Source organism: Orcinus orca, chromosome 16 (assembly GCF_937001465.1).
Source record: "Orcinus orca chromosome 16, mOrcOrc1.1, whole genome shotgun sequence".
NCBI lineage: Eukaryota > Metazoa > Chordata > Mammalia > Artiodactyla > Delphinidae > Orcinus > Orcinus orca.
Window position 1 is genome coordinate 78,947,378 of NC_064574.1, and position 19,556 is coordinate 78,966,933.

Sequence of the window (19,556 nt, forward strand, 5' to 3'; positions counted from 1 at the left end):
AGAAGGCAAGGGGCTGGAACAGCCAGCAGGTCCTTGGAAGCCTATTACCTTGTGCCTGCCGTCTAGCAAGCATGTGACAAGACACCCTAACCATGTGACCGTTTATACTTCAGGGACACCTCATGAGGTGAGCACTGTTCTTATTTTACAGATGAAGACAACAAGGCTCAGAGCAGCTAAGGGACTGGGTTTCAAATCAAGAGCTATCTGGCTACCAAAGCTAAGCTGCCTTCCCCAGCTTTAAGTGTTGCAGCCCTTCCCTAAAATGTCCTGACTACAGATTTCTAAAGCTCTTAAGCCTGCACCAGCTCAGGTTTGGGAAGTTAGAATAGGTTCAACCTTTGCAGCAATTTCCAGCAACTGATGGGCATGGTGCTTTTACTTCCACCTAAACAAAGGCTGATGTCGTTACGTGCTCTAAAGTAAGCTCTCCCACTCACCGGGGAGGGATGGTAGGCCTGGGGAATTCTGCATCTTCTTCAAGCTCTCCAACAGTGGGTTAGTGCTTGGGGCTGGGAGGGAGGCTGGGGATGAAGCAATCCCAGCAGCAGGCAGGGTAAAAGTGAAAGAAGACTGACTGGTAGGTGGGTTCTCAGTGACAGAGTTTGAGGCAGCATCTAGGGAAGAAAGAAAAGATGACATTGTCCTCCCTTGTTTGGGAATTCTTTCCAGTGGCATATCATGGAGCACGGGGAGTTCAGGGCCTCAGGACAACTCATTTAGAAAGGCTTCCCTTCAGTCTCAGTGCTCACTGTTCTCCAGATTCCACTGAGGACCCAAATGGACTTCCTAGATGAGAAAGACCAAAATAAAACCAAAGGAAACAAACCCTCTCTGGGGTGTGAAACTGATCTACATTCCTTACCAGTCTTATCCTCCAAGACCTTGTTAAACCACTGTAAAGAAGCTTTCTTTTCCAAGTCTAAGTCTTCAGCAGTGATTGAATAACCAAGCTGGGGAGGTGGAGGCTACCAAAGAGAAAAAGAAGTTGTCAATCAGGAGAAACTGGAAGAATCCTGTATTTAGCCTTCCTAAGACAGAGTTAAGTGGGGGTGGGCAGAGGTAGATGGACAAGACCATACCAAGGTCAGCTGGTCCCCTCGCCTGGAGGGCAGCAACTGAACCTTCCGTTTACGCCGCCCAGAGCTGCCAGGTGTTGATGGGGAATTCCACGAGTTCTGTTTCTTACATGTGGTTTTATCTGCAACTAAAAAAAAAGAAAGACTTGTTTTCTTCCTCCTCTCTGCCAGAAATGGATAGGTTTGTCTATCCCGTTTTTTTTAATTTTGTTTTTTTTTTTTTTTTTGCGGTACGCAGGCCTCTCACTGTTCTGGCCTCTTCCGTTGCGGAGCACAGGCTCTGGACGCGCAGGCCCAGCGGCCATGGCTCACAGGCCCAGCTGCTCCGCGGCATGTGGGATCCTCCCGGACCGGGGCACGAACCTGTGTCCCCTGCATCGGCAGGCGGACTGTCAACCGCTGTGCCACCAGGGAAGCCCTATCCCATTTTTAACATTGAGTTTTCAATGGGTACCTCTGAAAGATTCGATCTTCCATGATTTGGGCTCTTGGATGGTGTCTGAAAGATTATATAGTCAAGGGCTTCCCTGGTGGCGCAGTGGTTGGGAGTCCACCTGCCGATGCGGGGGACACGGGTTTGTGCCCCGGTCCGGGAGGATCCCACAGGCCGCGGAGCGGCTGGGCCCATGGGCCATGGCTGCTGGGCCTGCGCTCCGCGGTGGGAGAGGCCCGTGTACCGCACACACAAAAAAAGATTATATAGTCAAGAGGATATAAAGGCAGAATTGCTCCAAATGCAGGTATACAACTGCTTGCTGGACAATCATTATCTGGATTGGTCACAGATACCTCAACCTAAGCTTATCTGTAGCCCACCGTTACCACACGTTATACTGTACCTGTCTGTGTCACCTTTCTCCCTTACCTGACTATAAATTTCTGAAGGACAGAAACTCCTGTCTCTGTATCTAACAGGCCGTCCACAAGGCAATGCTCAACACTTCCACCACCAAAAGCCACCCTAGTGCATTCATCAACTTACCCTTTTCTCCCTGGGACTCCTTGTCTGTTACCAATGGAGTTGAAGAACTAGAATGATGAGAAAGCTCCTCTTCTCTGTAGGAGGAAAAGGCAGAATTAAGTTTAAGAAAGACTTGCTGACAAAAAGTACTGGATAACTTCTTGTACCTGCTTACCTACCAACTGGTCTAGAACAACCATGATATAAGACCTCAGTATGCCAGGAGAAAAAATAAAAGAAGTCAAAAGAAAATTCCAACAGAAAAGAATGGAGGCAGTTCATGGAAACCAAGGAGAAACCTTTGTCTTACAACAAGCACAAATCAGTGATCTTCAAAACCTTACTTACAACCCACCAAGTCCCTGAAAGTTCTAGTCACAGATCTGATCCCTAACAGAATGACATTCAACTTGAATGTAGGTACCTAGAAGGTCAGCTGGAGTCAAAAACATGGAAGTTCGCTGCCCGATGACATCGTTCGCTCTGTTCATTCTATTCTGTGTGGCCTCTACTCTTGCACCCCTGTCACTCACGCTACAGTATGAGGAAGAGAGCCAGAGGCCTCTACAGTTGGTACAAAAGAACTGTAAGAGATGAGAGCGATTCAGGTGGGCCTTTCCCTGTCCTCTAGATGTTAATTTCTTTGATCCTCCAAATCAGAGTTGCAGAAAGCCTAACAGCCGAGTAAACGTCCCTCTTTTCCTGACCGCTCAGTAATCCACGCAGCAAACAATAATGGATTACCTTATTTTCTTTGCTGGCCGCTCTGGTGTCTGGGAGCGGGATGAGGCTGGGCTAGAGAAGGGAGATGAACCGGGTCCACTCCTCTTCCACAGCTAAAAGGCAAACACAAATAACGTGACTGACCCTAGTTGACAGTTTATCATCTGACCTTCAATATAATGCTGTGGTTCTATTTATCACTGCATATAAAATCTCCTTTTAGGTAACTAAAAAAATATTTCTTTGTGAAGGAAGGCTCCTGAAAAGAAAGTCAATTGCCAGTATTAACTACAGGAGAAAAAGCCTGAAAAACTAACGGAACGCTAACTAATAAATGTAGAAGGAATGAATGTACTTTTGGCATATATTAAAAAGGGGACTCTCACATTCAGTAATGGTTTAGAGCTATGATGTGCATACACGTTTACTCTATATTGTCTGTGGAAATGATAAAAGTAAACTAAACTGTTCCAATGAAGATAAGCTAATAAACTAATTTAGTTTTGCTCTCATTAAATTTTCAGTTTTACTTTATTAACTTTATTTTTTTAAAATACACGATCATGGGGCTTCCCTGGTGGCGCAGTGGTTGAGAGTCCACCTGCCGATGCAGGGGACACGGGTTCGTGCCCCGGTCCGGGAGGATCCCACATGCCGCGGAGCGGCTGGGCCCATGGGCCATGGCCGCTGGGCCTGCGCGTCCAGAGCCTGTGCTCTGCAACGGGAGGGGCCGCGGTGGTGAGAGGCCCACGTACCGCAAAAAAAAAATTTTTTTAAAAAAAAATATATATATACACACATATATACGATCGTGACATCTATGACTTTTGCAGCATCAGTGGTATTTATCGTTATAATTATCCATGCATCTGTCTCTTCACCAAGTGGAGTCCCCTGATAGCAAAGGTAGTCTGTTTTCATCTCTGCCTCCTTCGAAGGGGCCTAGCAGCAAAGTACTTGACAAAGAGCAGCTCTCTGCAAATAGGTTCACTGTCTCTGGCCTATTTACAAAGATACTGAACTATCACCATAGGCAATTTTCCTACTGAGAAGCTTCTAGTGATTTCTTACTCAGTAAAATTGCATCATATAAGCACAAACAGGGAGGCAACAATACTTCATAAAAATTTTAAAAAGGTAAAGAGGGTTTTAAATCAAAGACAGGTGGTAAAGCAGTAGAGTAGTTCCGTAAGACTAATGTCAGGAAACCGAGACTCAGAATAAGCTTGAGGAAAAAGCTGAAATCAGTAATAGTTTTTTACATTATGCTCAGGTAAATAACGAGAAAGGACAGCCATCTGAAAAAACAACAAGTGCTTAGGCCTCACACCTGTATTTTTAACGAAGTGCCAAAGGTGATTCTAACCTTTAGCCAGGGTGGAAGACAACCTGGTTCAACAATTAGGAGGAAAATGTTCTATCTCTACTTCATAGACTATACACACACACAATCCAGGTGTCATAAAGAACTATTTAAAAAAACCAAATGAGCTCTTAAATAACTTGGGGTAGGGAAAAGACTTTCTATTCCCGAAACAAAGGAGAGAAAACTGACAGACTGTCGTAGGACAACTAAGAACCTCTCTAAATAAAAATGTCTCCATGTGGGAAGGAGACTTTACTATATACTCTGTACCATCTGAATTTTCAACCACAGTAATGTTTCCATAAACTAGAAATAAAATGTATGTGGACAGGAAACAAAAACACTCCAAAATGAAATAAAAACATAACTAGAAACAAAATTAAAAGGTAGATATATTCAACTAAAGTGATAAGTTAATATCCTTAACATGTAAAAGTGAAAGTCTTGCAATTCCATATAAACATAATAAACACATCAAATGAAAAGTGGGCAAAGGCTATACCAAGGCAAGTCATAAAAAGAAACAATCTATGTATCCAGCAGTCAATTTAGTTCTGCACTGTAATTCAATTTTTGTCAAGTTCCTATTTCATAAAGGTACTATCCTTTATACTTTACAAAGAATAGAAGCAAGACCATTCCCATCATCAATAAATTTATAATCTAGAAAAGAGATAGGATGGTACACAAATTGACTATAATAGACAAGAGATGAATGAAGTCTCTAAAAAGGAGTCCAAGAAGAGAGAGATTATGCAGAGTTCGGTTAGAAGAATAATAAAGGATGAAGGTGACATTTGTGATGGTCCTTCATAATCTGACAAAAACACCTGAAGAAAGACAAACTTTACAGGCTTGCAGTAGGATGGACACATGATTCCGGATGGAGAACAGGACAAGAAAAGGCAACAAAGCAGGAAGTAGGTGCTCTTACAAGATAACAAATATGCTGCTTTGACTTAAATATAGGGTATATGTAAAGGAATAATAAGGGATGGGGTCAGAAATGCAAGCTAGGGTTTTGAGGTTTTGAAGGCCAGGGTTACTATTCCTACTTTGGAAAATGACAAGTCTTATATAAGACTTACGAAGATATCAATGTCACGCACAATGAGATCTAAGGACAGTTCACTTTCTCTAATTGGCACCAGTCTAATATTTGTAATGATTTTATAATATCAAAGCTAGAACTTCTAGTTTGGGTAGCTGTGGGTTGGGTATATACTACTGCTCCTCTGGAAAAATACAATTAAGTCAAATATCTCTACTACCACTTGCACCAAATAGAAGGGCTGTCATCTCTGTTGACTACTGGGCATGTTTACTGCTTCAGTACACATTTCTTTGAAAGAGAAGTTTCAAGATAAAGAACTTTCATATTACTCTAATCTCCGCTTCCAATGACTTCCTTACTTTCTTGATAATTTAAAATAACTCATGCCATGGACCATTTCAAAGATAATTATGATCAAAATTGAAAGGACACTATGCTCTCCGTTCTAGAACTTCTCCTTCTGACAGCATTATATATTCAAATATCACACACAAACAGGGGACTGGTAACTACTTACAATAAAACACCCAGAAGCTATTAGTGTCAGTGAGTATATTACTTGCCGTAGTGACGTCACAGGCTCTACCAGGGGTGAGGGTGCTTTAAAACAAAATCTGACCATGTTTCAGGCTATGGGTTTGTTTGTTTTTTAATGCATAAGCACCATTTACCTAGTTTTTATTGATATATAGTTGATTTATAATGTTTCAGGTGTAGAGCAAAGTGATTCAGTTATACATACATATATGTGTGTGTATACATTCTTTTTCAGATTCTTTTCCATTATGGGTTATTACATATTGACTACGTTGTTTCAGACCAACCCTGCTGTGGAGGACAAACAAAAAATGCTGAAGAAAATATAAAATACATATGTTTGAAGGTATGGTGGTATGGAGAGCTACCAAGGCAGTGAGACACTGTGGAGGTAAGACAGAGGAGAGGAGCCAGCAGGTGAGGAGCCTCAGGGCGACTGCTCCTTCCAAAAGTAAAAGCTGCAGTTGAGAGGCTGAGAAAAGCTTTCGGCAGCCCTGTAGGGCTGGGAAGACAAAAACCGGAATTCAGGGCTTTGCAAAGTAGAGGGGCCCTAATATACACCTTAGGCTTTTGGTTCGAATCCCAAAGGCTACATAGTAGGGTACAGGGCAAATCAGAAATAAACCAGCCCTCACAAGAACTGACAACCAACTCAGAATCATGTCAGTTCCAACTGTACAGGGGTAATCTGTCCCAATCCTAGCTGCCTGCCAGAGGCAAAAGACAGACCTCTCTGAAGGAAGATACTATCATTCAGAGCTTCAAGTCATTGTCCCCCCACCCCTCCAATGTCTGACAGTAAAACAAAACAACAAAAAAGTATGTAAGAAGATAATATTCAAGGACTTCCCTGGTGGCGCAGTGGTTAAGAATCTGCCTGCCAATGCAGGGTACATGGGTGACAGCCCTGGCCCTGGTCCAGGAAGATACCACATGCCGTGGAGCAACTAAGCCTGTGCGCCACAACTACTGAGCCTGCGCTCTAGAGCCCACGAGCCACAACTACTGAGCCTGCATGCCACAACTACTGAAGCCCATATGCCTAGAGCCCGTGCTCCGCAACAAGAAAAACCAACGCAATGAGAAGCCCATGTACCAAAACGGAGTAGCCCCCGCTTGCGGCAACTAGAGAAAGCCCGCGCGCAGCAACAAAGACCCAACACAGCCAAAAATAAATAAATTTTAAAAATTAATTTCTAAAAAACTAAAAAGAAAAAACAATACTAGAATTAAAAAGAAAGAAAAAAACTGTTATTATTGTAGACAACATGATGTACATACAAAAATCCTAAAGAATATACAGATGAATATTCAGAATTTAGCAAATTTTCTGAATACAAAAATCAGTTGTATTACTATATATCAGTAACAAATTTCTAATATGCTATTTATAATAGCATCAAAAACATGTACCTAGGAATAAATGTAATAAAAAATATGTAAAACCACTGCACAGATAAGTTAAAGATGATGTAAATAACTGAAGACTACCCCATGTGCATGGACTGGAAGATTCAATATTGTAAATGTCAACTCTCTCCAAAATAATTGGTAGATTAAGGGCAATCCCAATCAATATCTTAGCAAAGTTTTTGGTATGGAAATTGACAAGATGATAAAATTATATAGAAATGCAAAGGGCCAAGATCCAAGACAATTCTCAAGAGGAATGAGAGAAATGAGAAAGTTGGATGACTTACTCTACTAGATATCAAAACTTAAAGACTGTGTGGCACGGGGCAGAAAAACAGACCAGTGCAACAAAACAGAATCTATCAACAGAAATGGATCTACAGATATACTGACACAAATTATGACAAAGGTGGTGCTGCAGAGCAACAGGAAAAGGACGGGCCTTTCAATAAACGTTGCTGAGTCAAATAGATATTTAGATGGAAAAATACTAATTTTGATCCCTACCTTACATCACACATAAAAATCAATTTCAAGGGCTTCCCTGGTGGCGCAGTGGTTGAGAGTCCGCCTGCCGACGCAGGGGATGTGGGTTCGTGCCCCGATCCGGGAAGATCCCACATGCCGCGGAGCGGCTGGGCCCGTGAGCCATGGCCGCTGAGCCTGCGCTCCGCAACGGGAGAGGCCACAGCAGTGAGAGGCCCGCGTACCGCAAAAAAAAAAAAAAAAAAAAATCAATTTCAAGAGGATTATAGATCTAAATTTAAAAAGGAAAAATAATAAAGCTTCTAGAAGGTAGCATAAGACAATATCATCATGACCTTAGGCAGGCAAAGACTTCCTCAACAGTACACAAAATACACTAACCATAAGTGAAAAGGATGAAACGGTGAGCCACAGAGTAGGACACTTACTTGTTGCAACACATATAATTCACAGAGACCTTGTATCTAGAACATATAAAGACCTTACAAAAATCAGTAAGAAAAAGACAGACAACCTAATAGAAAAGAGCCAAGAAACTTGAACAGGCCCTTCATAAAAAAGAAAATACAAATGGCCAATGAACAGTTGATACCTCTATTTCATTATTAATCAGAGAAATACAAATTAAGACCACAATGAAATACTACTTCACACTCACTGGAATGGGTAATTAAAAGAGACAGGCAACACCAAGTGTTAGTGAAGATGTATAAACACAGGAACAAAATCTCATACTGCGCTGGTAGGAGAATCAGCTGAAACATCACCTTGAAAAGAATTATACAGGGAATAACCCTAGACCACTGGTGGTCCAGTGGTTAGGACTCTGCGCTTCCAGTGCAGGAGGCACAGGTTCGATTCCTGGTCGAGAAACTAAGATCCCACAAACTGCAGTACGGGGAAAAAAAAAGACTTATACAAAGCAGCACTATTCACAACAGCCAAGACATGGAAACAACCTAAATGTCCATCAACAGATGAATGGATAAAGAAGATGTGGTACCTATATACAGTGGAACACTACTCAACCATAAAAAAGAACAAAATAATACCATTTGCAGCAACATGGATGCAACTGGAGATTATCATGCTAAGTGAAGTCAGAAAGACAAATACCATATGATACCACTTACATGTGGAATCTAAAATATGACACAAATGAACCTACCTATGAAACAGAAACAGAATCACAAACAGAGAACAGACTGGTGGTTGCCAAGGGGGAGGAGGTTGGGGGAGGGATGGAGTGGGAGGTTGGGGTTAGCAGATGGAAGCTTTTATATACAGGATGAATAAACAAGATCCTACTGTATAGCACAGAGAACTATATTCAATATTCTATGATAAACCATAACAAAAAAGAATTTTTTAAAAAAAGGATGTATATTATGTACAATCATCACTTTGCTGTGTAGCAGTAATTAACACAACATTGTAAATCAACTATGCTTAAATTAAAAAAAAAAAAACGTATACAAGAATGTCCATAGCAGCATTATGCGTAACAGCTCCCAACTAGAAACTCAAATGTCCAATGGTAGAATGGATAAATTAATTGTGGTATATTCATATAATGCAACAGTATTCAGCAATGAAAATGAAAGACCTATGACCACATGCAACAACATGAATGAATCTCACAAGTAAAATGTTGAATGAAAGAAGCCAAACACAGAAGAAAGCATATTCTATTTCCATTTATATAAAATTCAAAAACAGGGAAAACTATGTATGATGCTAATATTGAGGAAGGAAGAAGGGAAGAAGTAGTAACTGTGAGTGGGTATGAGAGGGGCTTCTGCATGTTGAAAATGATTTATTACTTGACCTGGGTGGTAGTTACATGAAGCTGTACATCTATATTTGTTTTTCTGCACATTATACTCTAATTTTAAAACAGCCGTTAGATAGATTACATGACATGGAATGCTATGCAATATATAATGATTAAAAAAGATGTAGAAAAACCATATATGCTATGATTCCATTTTGTTAAACAGACCAGAAATCTTGTGTATCATCTGTGTTTACATACATAGTAGGAATGTTAACAATAGGTGCCTATGGGATGGACACTGAGATAGCCAGGACAGGGGAATTTTTACTTAACGGTTATCTATACTTAAAAAAAATTCTGAAACCAGGAAAGGTAATATTGTAGCACATGTTACAAATTCCAACAAGAATTCAGTAAAAAGTTTCCTTCCTATCCAATAGTTATTACAGCTTCTATTACAGTTTCCTGTCAACATTATTCAATGCACATCAAAAGATTAAAGAAACCAGCAGCATGAATAGAGAACACTATACACACAGTTCTGCACCATGCTTTTTAAATATAATATTTTGAGCTCATTCACATCAGTGCCTATTAAAGCTGCCTTACTGTTTTTAACAGTTACACAGTATTTCAACTTATGGAAATAATGTAAGTCATTCAACCAGCCCCTTAAAAAGGTATGTTTACATTGTTTCCAAGCTTCTGCAAAAATAATGCTACAATCAACACCCTTGTATATGTCTTTGAGTATATGTGTAGGGTTAATTCCTAAAAGTAAACCTGCTGGATCAAAGGGCATGTGCATCTCTAATGCTAATAACAATGGCCACACTGCCCTCTAGGGAACTGTACCAACTGATGCTCCCACTTGTGAGACCTAAGTTTCCCCACCAGGGATCCAAACCAGGGCCCCCGGCAGTGAAAGCGCCGAGTCCTAACCACTGGACCACCAGGGAATTCCGAGAAGCCTGCTTTTGCAAACATTTATTTTTATGGTTTCTATTTTACATTTAAATCTTTAGTTCATTTGGAATATGTTTCTCTAGTACTGTATATGAAAAGCTGCTCAAACTCACTCATAAGAGACACAAATTAAATACTATTCCTCACCTATCACACTCATCTTTCATTTATATTACTGTAAGAGTCTTCTGGATAGATTAACTTATCTCAAAATTTTTCTCCCCTTGAAAATCTTCCTCCACACATGCTTTATTTTTTCCTAGCTACAACATATTAGGTACCCACTTATTAACAGGCACTGTAATGGGTACTTTTCAAACACTACCTTCAGTCTTTACAACAATGATTTAGAAATGAGACAAAGAGAGTTTAAGTGATTTACTTGCCCAAGGCCCCAGAGCTACTAGGTGTCAGAGCCAAGACTGGAACCCACATCTGTCTGGTAGCAAAGCTTGCTCTGTTCCCTAGGCTATACTACATCCTCTTTCTAAAAAAGAATTACATCCACTTCTTTTTTTTTTTTTTTTTTTTTTTTGCGGTACGCGGGCCTCTCACTGCTGTGGCCTCTCCCGTTACGGAGCACAGGCTCCGGACGCGCAGGCTCAGCGGCCATGGCTCACAGACCCAGCCGCTCCGCGGCATGTGGGATCTTCCCGGACCGGGGCACGAACCCGCATCCCCTGCATCGGCAGGCAGACGCTCAACCACTGCGCCACCAGGGAAGCCCCAACCACTTCATATTTTTAAAACTTTCATTAAATTCTCAATGCCTATAGGATAAATTTCTTTTATGATCCAATGCAATCTGGAGTCAATCTACCTTTTGATTAAATTAATATCATTTACTGAATTATTCGTCCTTTGCCCATTTGTCTTGTATCAGGTTTCCACATATGATTGCTTTACTTTTTGGGCTTTCTATTCTGTTCCACTGGTCTATAGTTATCACTCAAGGGTTTGTATCTTCTGTTAGTGGTAATCCCAATATCTGACAGACAGAAGCTATCTACAGATAACCAGGTAGTAACTACCAGGTAGTAAACACTGGCTGATCGATTAATTAATGCTAGGAACCCATTTCTCCCACAGCGCAAGACAAAAGTACCTGAGAGAGACCTCGAGTAGAACTGTAAGAACTGGCAATGGCATTGCGGCTGGAGCTAGGGATGCCACCTGTGTATGTGCTTGTCAAGGAGCTCATAGAAGAGGTGCGGGATCTCTTATTCGAGTGATCATCTGAGCTCTGGGAATTGAGACCTCTCTTCAGAGACCCAGGCCTAATAAAAAGGGGAAAAGATAGTTAGATGTATTATTAAAGACATTCTTTTAAGGCTTTGTCCATGGACACAAAATCTTCCTCAAAAAAAAACAAACTTAATAAAAGAGCATAATGCTCTTAAGTTTATTATTAACAGTTGGGCTAAATATATCTGACAGTCAAGAAGAGAAAGCCAAATATTTTAAAAATCAAATATATGAGTCCACTGATATAATATTCTAGAAAATGCACACTAATCTACAGTGACAGGAAACAGATCAGCAGACACCTGGAGATGTGGACAGGATGGAGGGAGGTATTACTAAGGGGCATGGGGAAACTTTTGGAGGTGATGTTTGCATGCATTATCTTGACTGCAGTGATGGTTTCCCAGGTGTATGCAAGTCAAAACTTATCAACTTGTACACTTTGAACAGGCAGTTTATTATTCGCCAATTATACCTCAATAAAACTGTTTTTTTTAAAAATCAGAGTTAAGAGAAACCAACCATTTTTTCTCAGCTTCCAACTGAAACAGAAATTCCCTGTACATCTTTCCTGTAGAATAAGTCATCCAACCCCTGTTATGATACTCAACCACGGACCAGTTTATTCTTATACTGGATGAAAATGTATTTCCTCTAACTTTCACCCATGGATACTATTTGGAGCCAAACTGAGCAAACTGTTTTTCTTTTTTCACGTGACAGTCCTTCCATAGTTTGGAGACCATTATCCAAATTTCCTTATTCTCCTTGAGATTTTTCTCCTCTGGGCTAGTATTCATACCCCTTCAAAACTGCCTTACCCACCACCAGCCCATAAAATCTTAGCTGCTCCACTCAGAATGCATTTCAGTTTGTGTACATGCTTACAGTGTAGTACACCAAACCAAACCCACTCCACAGACAATCTGAGAAGAGCTAAGACGAGCAAGACTACCACTCACCGGCCTCATTCTAGTCTTTGTTCTTCTATCAGCGCAGACTAGGAGCACATTAGCTTTTTTGGCAGCCATAGCATACTGCTGACTCAAATTAAGCATATACGTTACCACAAGGCTTTTCACACATATTGCTGAGCCACTTTTCCTCCCAGCCAATTCCTCCTCAAATGTATTTAAACTCAAATGTAGAGATTTAATATTTATCTTAAATTTCATATTGTTACATTTTATCCATTGCACAAACCTTGTGATCTGTTTATATACTTGGTTATTAAATATATTTATAAACCCTCTTAGCCTTAGTGTGTTTTATCCATATCAATGAAAAAATATTAAAAGGAATTAGAAGATAGTTATTGTGGCAAATTACTCAAAATGTTCCTCTCTGACTTCAAAGATTTGAACCTGAACTAATAAAATAATGCAAAAAAGCAAAGAAAGTCTACAGGACAGTAACTCTGATGATTCCCTTTTTCCAAACAGTCTGTATCTCACCCATGGATGCTCACTTACTTAGGCACAAAAGAAGCAGGGACTCCGTTGGCCACCAGGGGCTCAAATGCTGAATGTCCGCTCCCACTGCTATCATGGCGCCTAGACAAATCAAAAAACTCTCAATTAAATGAAGTTACTTTTCTTTCCCCTTAAATCATATTCCCATATTCTTGGGACCCTATACTATTCCTATGAAGCATAGGTTCCATGCTAGACAAGAAGGGGAATGCTTCAACTCCAAAGATTCCAAAAGGTAAATTTATGCTAACAGTGTCCAGGCAGTAAGAAAAGTATGAAAATACTTCAAGACCTTTTGAACTCTTCAGGTGTATCAATTATTTGCTAACTTCTCACCAAAGTATCAGAATCACAAATTTAACATCCTACCGTCCCCAAACTGAAAACAAAAACAACCCTTTAGGGATTAACCCACACATCCTATAGTGCTCTAGAGGTTAATATGGCAAGTCTATTAAGGAAAAACTTTACATATCACATACAAGAAGGGCCTATGCATGGTGCACAGAATCATTGCATATTCCCATCATGGGAAAGATAGTACAGAATCCTCATTTATAGGCTCACTGGGGTCAAGCAAAATTACCACCCTGCAGAACATGAGAAACCTATCTGCACCATAAAAAGTTATTTCTTCTCCCACCTCCACACCTCCCCACCCCCTGCCACTCCTACTTAGCTAGTTGACATTAGCTCAAATTGCTCACTTGTCAATCCTATCTCTAGTCATGATAACATGATTTTCCCGTTACATACATACACTTGCACTGATTAACATTTCCCTACTCAATTTTGTCACCTACAGTATCAAAGCTGACCAATTTTGAACCTATAGGATATGAACAATCTTCTCTAGGTAATGGGGCCAATGATTTTACATGTGGGGTCCACTGTCTCCTCAGAGAGCACTTCTTTGCCCACCTTATATAAAGACGCCTCCTTCTCATTACCCTCTGTTATATCACTCTGTTTTTTATCTCTATACACTTATAATTGATAATTATCTTGCTTATTTTATTATCCTTATTTTTTGGTCTCTTTTCCTCAAACAAGTCCCATGAGGACTCCGTCTTGTTCAAAGCTCTCTCTGCTCTACCTAGAATAGGCTCTGGCACATAATGGGTACTCAATTTATTGAATTAGAAAAATGACTGGACTCCTTAACTTACTCCTTTGCAGCCTGTTAAAGCCTTAACACCCATTTTCATTAAGTTATTGAAAACAAAATAATGAAATTGGTTTTACTCTCATTACTAGTAAGTCTACCATACCCTAGTCCTCACTTTTCTTTGCCAAGCACTCCCCTCAGCACAATCACAATACTGCAACTGGTGGTTACCCAAATAATTAAACAGCACGAGACTGTGAGGCGAAGACTTTAAGCATGCTCTCTCAAAAATAAAATTTAACACGTTTGTATCAAAAGTATGAGGCTAACATGGCTAACAGTTATTGGCGTATCTCTAGTACTTATAGAAAAGGTAAATTACAAAATTTATCTAACATGTGTCTTAGGAAATGAACAGCATTAAAGCCCTTGTTACCAAGCTCTTCCATGAAAGCCAAAGAACAGGACCTACTAAGGGTCACAAACTGGAGCTGGCCTCTAGATCTTCTGGAGAGTGATCTATATTTCAACAAATCCCAGAAGCCCACCTGAGAGGCCTGTTATTACTCTGTTGGGACTGTTACCTTCTTTTATTTTCCTGGCCATCAGCAAATATTTGGTCTTCCTCCTCCACTGTCCTTTTCTTCCTCTCTTTGAGGGCATTCAGTACTGTCTCCTTTGCACATGGGTCTGGGGCACTAGTTGATGGTGAGGACAGTGTTGAGTTGATAATTTGCTCTCGTCTACAGTGAAAGATAAGATTCCAGCATCAAGATATTTTAATTACCATGCCATATAGCACAGACTTCAGTCACTGGACATCAGAAGCTAACCAACAAACAAAAGTATAATTTATACACTCACAGAAATTGCCCTTTGCAATTAAAGCTACAATCCAAGGCAAACAAAACAAAAAGATGGTTCAATTACTAGAATTTGGGATTTCTCATTCAAATAAGCAGCTACTTCTTTTTCTGCTTTGTCACAGGAATAACCAAAGAATAAAGTGGACAAATAGGAGTCTATTCTTCCAACGACAATACTCACATCGGAGAACGAGTCAATTTGCTATCTGGAGGAGCAATCCTCACTGTCACTGGGCTGCACACCATTTTGGAATTACGAGCAGATAGCACAGTCTTCTTGTGATAACCATTCCAGCATACTGTGGGAAGTACCCCCAGCAAGGAATACTGGGTCTGTTGAATTGGATATCTTCTTCGAGGTGTTATTACAAACCGATGTGATAAAGTCCCACAATCCCTGTGAAGAATGGGAGATACCAAAGAAGCTTAAAGGAATGTCAGAAAATTTAAATGACTAAAGAACCACGTGGGTTCAGATATTTTCCAGAGAGTTTAAACCTCTTTCAAGGCAACAAAGAACACATGGTATTTTTTTTTTTTTTTTTGCGGTACACGGGCCTCTCACTGTCGTGGCCTCTCCTGTTGCGGAGCACAGGCTCCAGTCGCGCAGGCTCAGCAGCGGCCATGGCTCACGGGCCCAGCCACTCCGCGGCGTGTGGGATCCTCCCGGACCAGGGCACGAACCCGTGTCCCCTGCATCAGCAGGCGGACTCTCAACCACTGCGCCACCAGGGAAGCCCCACATGGTATTTTTATGGCAACTTTCCCCCATTTCGTCTAAGGGCAGAAAGTGACAGCTGCTTAACAGCTGTCCCTACAATGGACTTCAACAATTTGAGAGGGAAATTGAAAACCTTGCCCACACAAGTAAACTACGATGGAAGAAAAGTGTGTGTTAGGATGTGTAGGGAGAAACTTTTCAAGAATGCTTCACTCTTCTATGCTAATCCATCAGTAACACACACTCAAAGTTAAACATTTTTATCACCTAATAACACCTAAACATTCATCTTCTCAAATAAATGTACTTTTCAAGAATCTAATAGTTTCACCAAATTTTTGTATTCTCTTGTATCACTCAGCTATTGGGACTAAATGAAACTGTCTCTTTGATTTGATCATCTTTATCTACCAAGTTTTATCAATCAAAGAGGTGTTTCCTGGGAACACCTCTTTGAGCTCGGCTAACCGTAGAATTTCTCTTAGGTCCAAAGAAAAAAAATCTAACAAAACATACTCTATGACTACAATCGAAAGATAAAGACATTTTCACTAGAAGTAGGGATACTTAATGGTTTATCAAGTATTCTGCTAAATCTATATTGTATGAAAATTCAGACAGGTTTAAGAACTAAAAGGAAGGAAACAGCTGTGGCATCACATCTCATTCCAAAGGGTAAAGGGGGGCAGGAGACGACTGACACGCATCAAGGTGTTTAAGATGGCAAAACGACACAGAATCCACTTTGGACTTAATGAAAAAGAAAATTGGATTTGAAAGTCAAGTCCCTAATTCAAAGCCCGTCGACAGAGAGGAGAGTGTGGGAAAGATCAGGGTTATCTTACCGGTGGGAAGGCCTCCTAGAGGACCGGAGGAGAGGAGTGGGGAGGAAGGAGTGAACTTGAACGCCACGGGGATGCGCCGACTGAGCGGGCGGCGCGGTGCGGGCGGGTGGGCGTCGGCCCGGCCTCTCCCGCAGGTCCCTGCTCTCCGGGGCGGGGGCAGGCTGCGGGGGGCCTGGCTTGCCCAGGTAACTGCCCAAGAGGAGCAGTTCAGCGGGGTCTGGTCCTTCCAGCAGGCTCCGCGGCTCTAGAAGATTTCCGTTTACTGCCGACTTGGCCGGAGGCGAGGCGAGCAGTGTTCGCTGACGCCTGGCGTTCCGAACCAGCGAGAAGGCGCGCGAACCCCGGGGCTCGCGGCTCAGTCCCCACCAGGCCGCGGTAGCCCCCACAGCCAGCCAGGCCAGCGCAGCCGCCGCCGGCACCAGGTACAGCACGAGGCCGAGCAGCGACAGGACGAGAAGTGCCGCCCCAGCCGGCCCGCCGCAGCCCCAGCCCCGGCCCCGGCCGTCCCTGACACTCGCTAACGGCCGCCGTCGGTCGCCTCCTCCAGCCGCCGAAGCCGCCGGAGACATCGCGGCTCCGCGCCGCGGAGAAGACTTAAATATCCCAGCGTGCACCGCGCCGCGCGTCGCGTCACCGCGCGCCGACTGCGTCACTGCGCACGCGACTCGGACGAGCGATAGCGTAGGGAAACGCTACTGCCGGGCGACGCGCTAGACCCGACCCATTAAAGAAAATGCCGCCTCGCTAAACGCCGAGTTGTGATTCTTGTCCCTCGTGTACACCCGCACAGCACCCATCCAGAGGTGAGCCTCTTGGAAGAATCTTGTTAGAAATAAAAGCTCCGGAAAGCGACTACTCACGTAATGCTTATTTTCTAGGGGCCTAAACACCCTAGAAGAGATTATCAGGCACTTTCACAATTGCTACCTGAGGCTGCTAGTTTTTTCAGTTACTCAGTTTTCTGCCAAAGTATAAACTGCTAAAGGGAGTTGACTTCAACAGCAATAGTAAAAATCAAGACCAACCCAAACTATCCACCCTCATTAAATGTGGATCTGGTACTAATAAATTCCCGATCAAACTGCCTAATAGTCTAATAAACTGCAGATCAGACCTGAAGCTGCAATAGAAGTTTGCGTTTCTGCAGTACACATTGATAAAGGGGGGCAATTATCTACCAAATTTCACATTATGCTCCAGAATCGGGTAGATTTTTAGGATTTGTGATCAATTTACCTTTGTTAAGTTTGGTGGCCTGAGAAAGTAGATTAGTGTTTGTCTAGGTCCGGGGAGTGTGTTGGGCGTCAGGGGATGGAGAGTGACTACTGAAGGGTAGAGTTTACTTTTGGCGGGGACAAAAATGTTTAAAAATTAGATTATGGTGATTGTTGCACAACGCTGTGAAATTGTGTGGTATTTGAATTATATCTTAATAAAACTTCAAAAAAAAACTTGGTGGTCTGCTAATTTAGGCTTTGGCCTAGCTCAGCTTCCTTGGCCATTCATTCATTGATTTACTCATTCTATTACTGATACACATTAAAGAGTAATGGGGGAAAACACAGGGTCTCTGATCTCTAGAAGCCCTGAGTTTAGCAGGGAAGAAAAATGTGTAAATAGAAAGTTACAATTCATCGTGGTAAGAGTGATAACAGAGGCACAAAAACGGAAGGAATGATAAAGGGGAAGATGGGCTGGGAGGTGATACTTGAGCTAAGAGAACTGGCTTAAAGCAGGTTGAAGGCAGATGAAGAAGGATTTTGCAGAAGCACAGAGATGGAAAGGAGTATGACACAAGAGTTTGCAAACAGTTTGATATGGCTGGAGATTACGATGTTTGGTGGAATAGGGAGGTTGGAAAGATAGGAAAGGCTCAGAAAAAGATGCCTTTGGAGCAACTGGGAGTGATGAGAAAAACAAACAGTTCTTCTCTTCCCCAACACATTGCCAGGGCAATTCTGCTTCTATCTATTCAATATACTGTAATTTCATACCAAACTTCATTCGAAAAGGAAAGGGTATGGGCTGTGTTCCTTAAGAAAAAAATCTTGGGAATTCCCTGGCAGTCCAGTGGTTAGGACTCCGCACTTTCACTGCTGTGGGCTGGGTTTGATCCCTCATTGAGGAGCGAAGATCCTGCAAGATGTGCGGCGCAGTCAAAAAAAAAAAAAAACCTCAAACAGTACTGGCATCAGTGAAATAGTGGGACAAAGTCAAGGTGCAGTGGGTTAAAGAGTGAATAGAAGATGAGGAAATGGAGGCAGCGGCTGTGGACGTCCCATTCAAGAAACTTCAATAAGGGAAGAAGGAAGATAGTATCTTGCTCAGCAAGGGTCCTTTAAATAATCATATACTACTGGTGTTCAAGAGAGGAGCTAGATGTAAAAGCCATCAGTGTACAGATGCCACAAGACTAAGTAAGATTTCTTGGGAATTAATGTAGATAAAGAGGTCCAAGGCCTGAGCCATGGGGCACCCACCCAGTGTTTAGAGGTCAAAGAAATGGATGCACAAAAAGCACAAATCATTTAGCAAAACAAAGATAAATATCACTACATTAAAATTTAACACTTCTGTATGGGAAAAGACAGCACAGGCTGCCAAAAGACAAGCCAAGACCAGGAAAACATGATTCTAACTCATCTAACCAAAAAAGGATTAGTAACTAGAATTTATTAGGAACTCCTAAGAATCAGTAACAAAAAGATGACCCAATTGTTAAGAAGGACAATGATATCAAATGCAACTTACTGAATAGGAAATCCAATAGCCAATAATAAATATATACATATGTTCATGTATATATATGTGTATGTATATGCATGTGTGTATATATATATGTACATACACGTACATATATATTTTAACCTCACCAGTAATCTAGGAATGGTTTATCGATGTAACAAGATAACATTTTGCATTCATTTGCACAAGTAG

The 19,556-nt window shown here is 41.6% G+C and overlaps 1 protein-coding gene across 2 annotated transcripts in view; it reads right to left on the reverse strand.

Annotated features, from left to right (window-relative positions):
• POM121C (POM121 transmembrane nucleoporin C) overlaps positions 1-19,556 on the reverse strand; it is a 47,725-nt gene that overhangs the window by 5,967 nt on the left and 22,202 nt on the right. The window contains exons 1-10 of one of the 2 annotated variants that reach the window (XM_004268805.4): positions 16,620-17,240; positions 15,235-15,450; positions 14,772-14,930; positions 13,080-13,160; positions 11,468-11,639; positions 2,785-2,876; positions 2,062-2,135; positions 1,083-1,207; positions 866-968; positions 441-617 (exon numbers count right to left, since the gene is read on the reverse strand). In XM_004268805.4, coding sequence (XP_004268853.3) covers positions 441-617; positions 866-968; positions 1,083-1,207; positions 2,062-2,135; positions 2,785-2,876; positions 11,468-11,639; positions 13,080-13,160; positions 14,772-14,930; positions 15,235-15,450; positions 16,620-17,188 — 1,768 coding nt within the window. In that variant the 5' untranslated portion in view covers positions 17,189-17,240. Of the gene's footprint in view, positions 1-440; positions 618-865; positions 969-1,082; positions 1,208-2,061; positions 2,136-2,784; positions 2,877-11,467; positions 11,640-13,079; positions 13,161-14,771; positions 14,931-15,234; positions 15,451-16,619; positions 17,241-19,556 lie in introns of those variants that run through there. The other variant, XM_049699712.1, reaches the window with a different exon arrangement.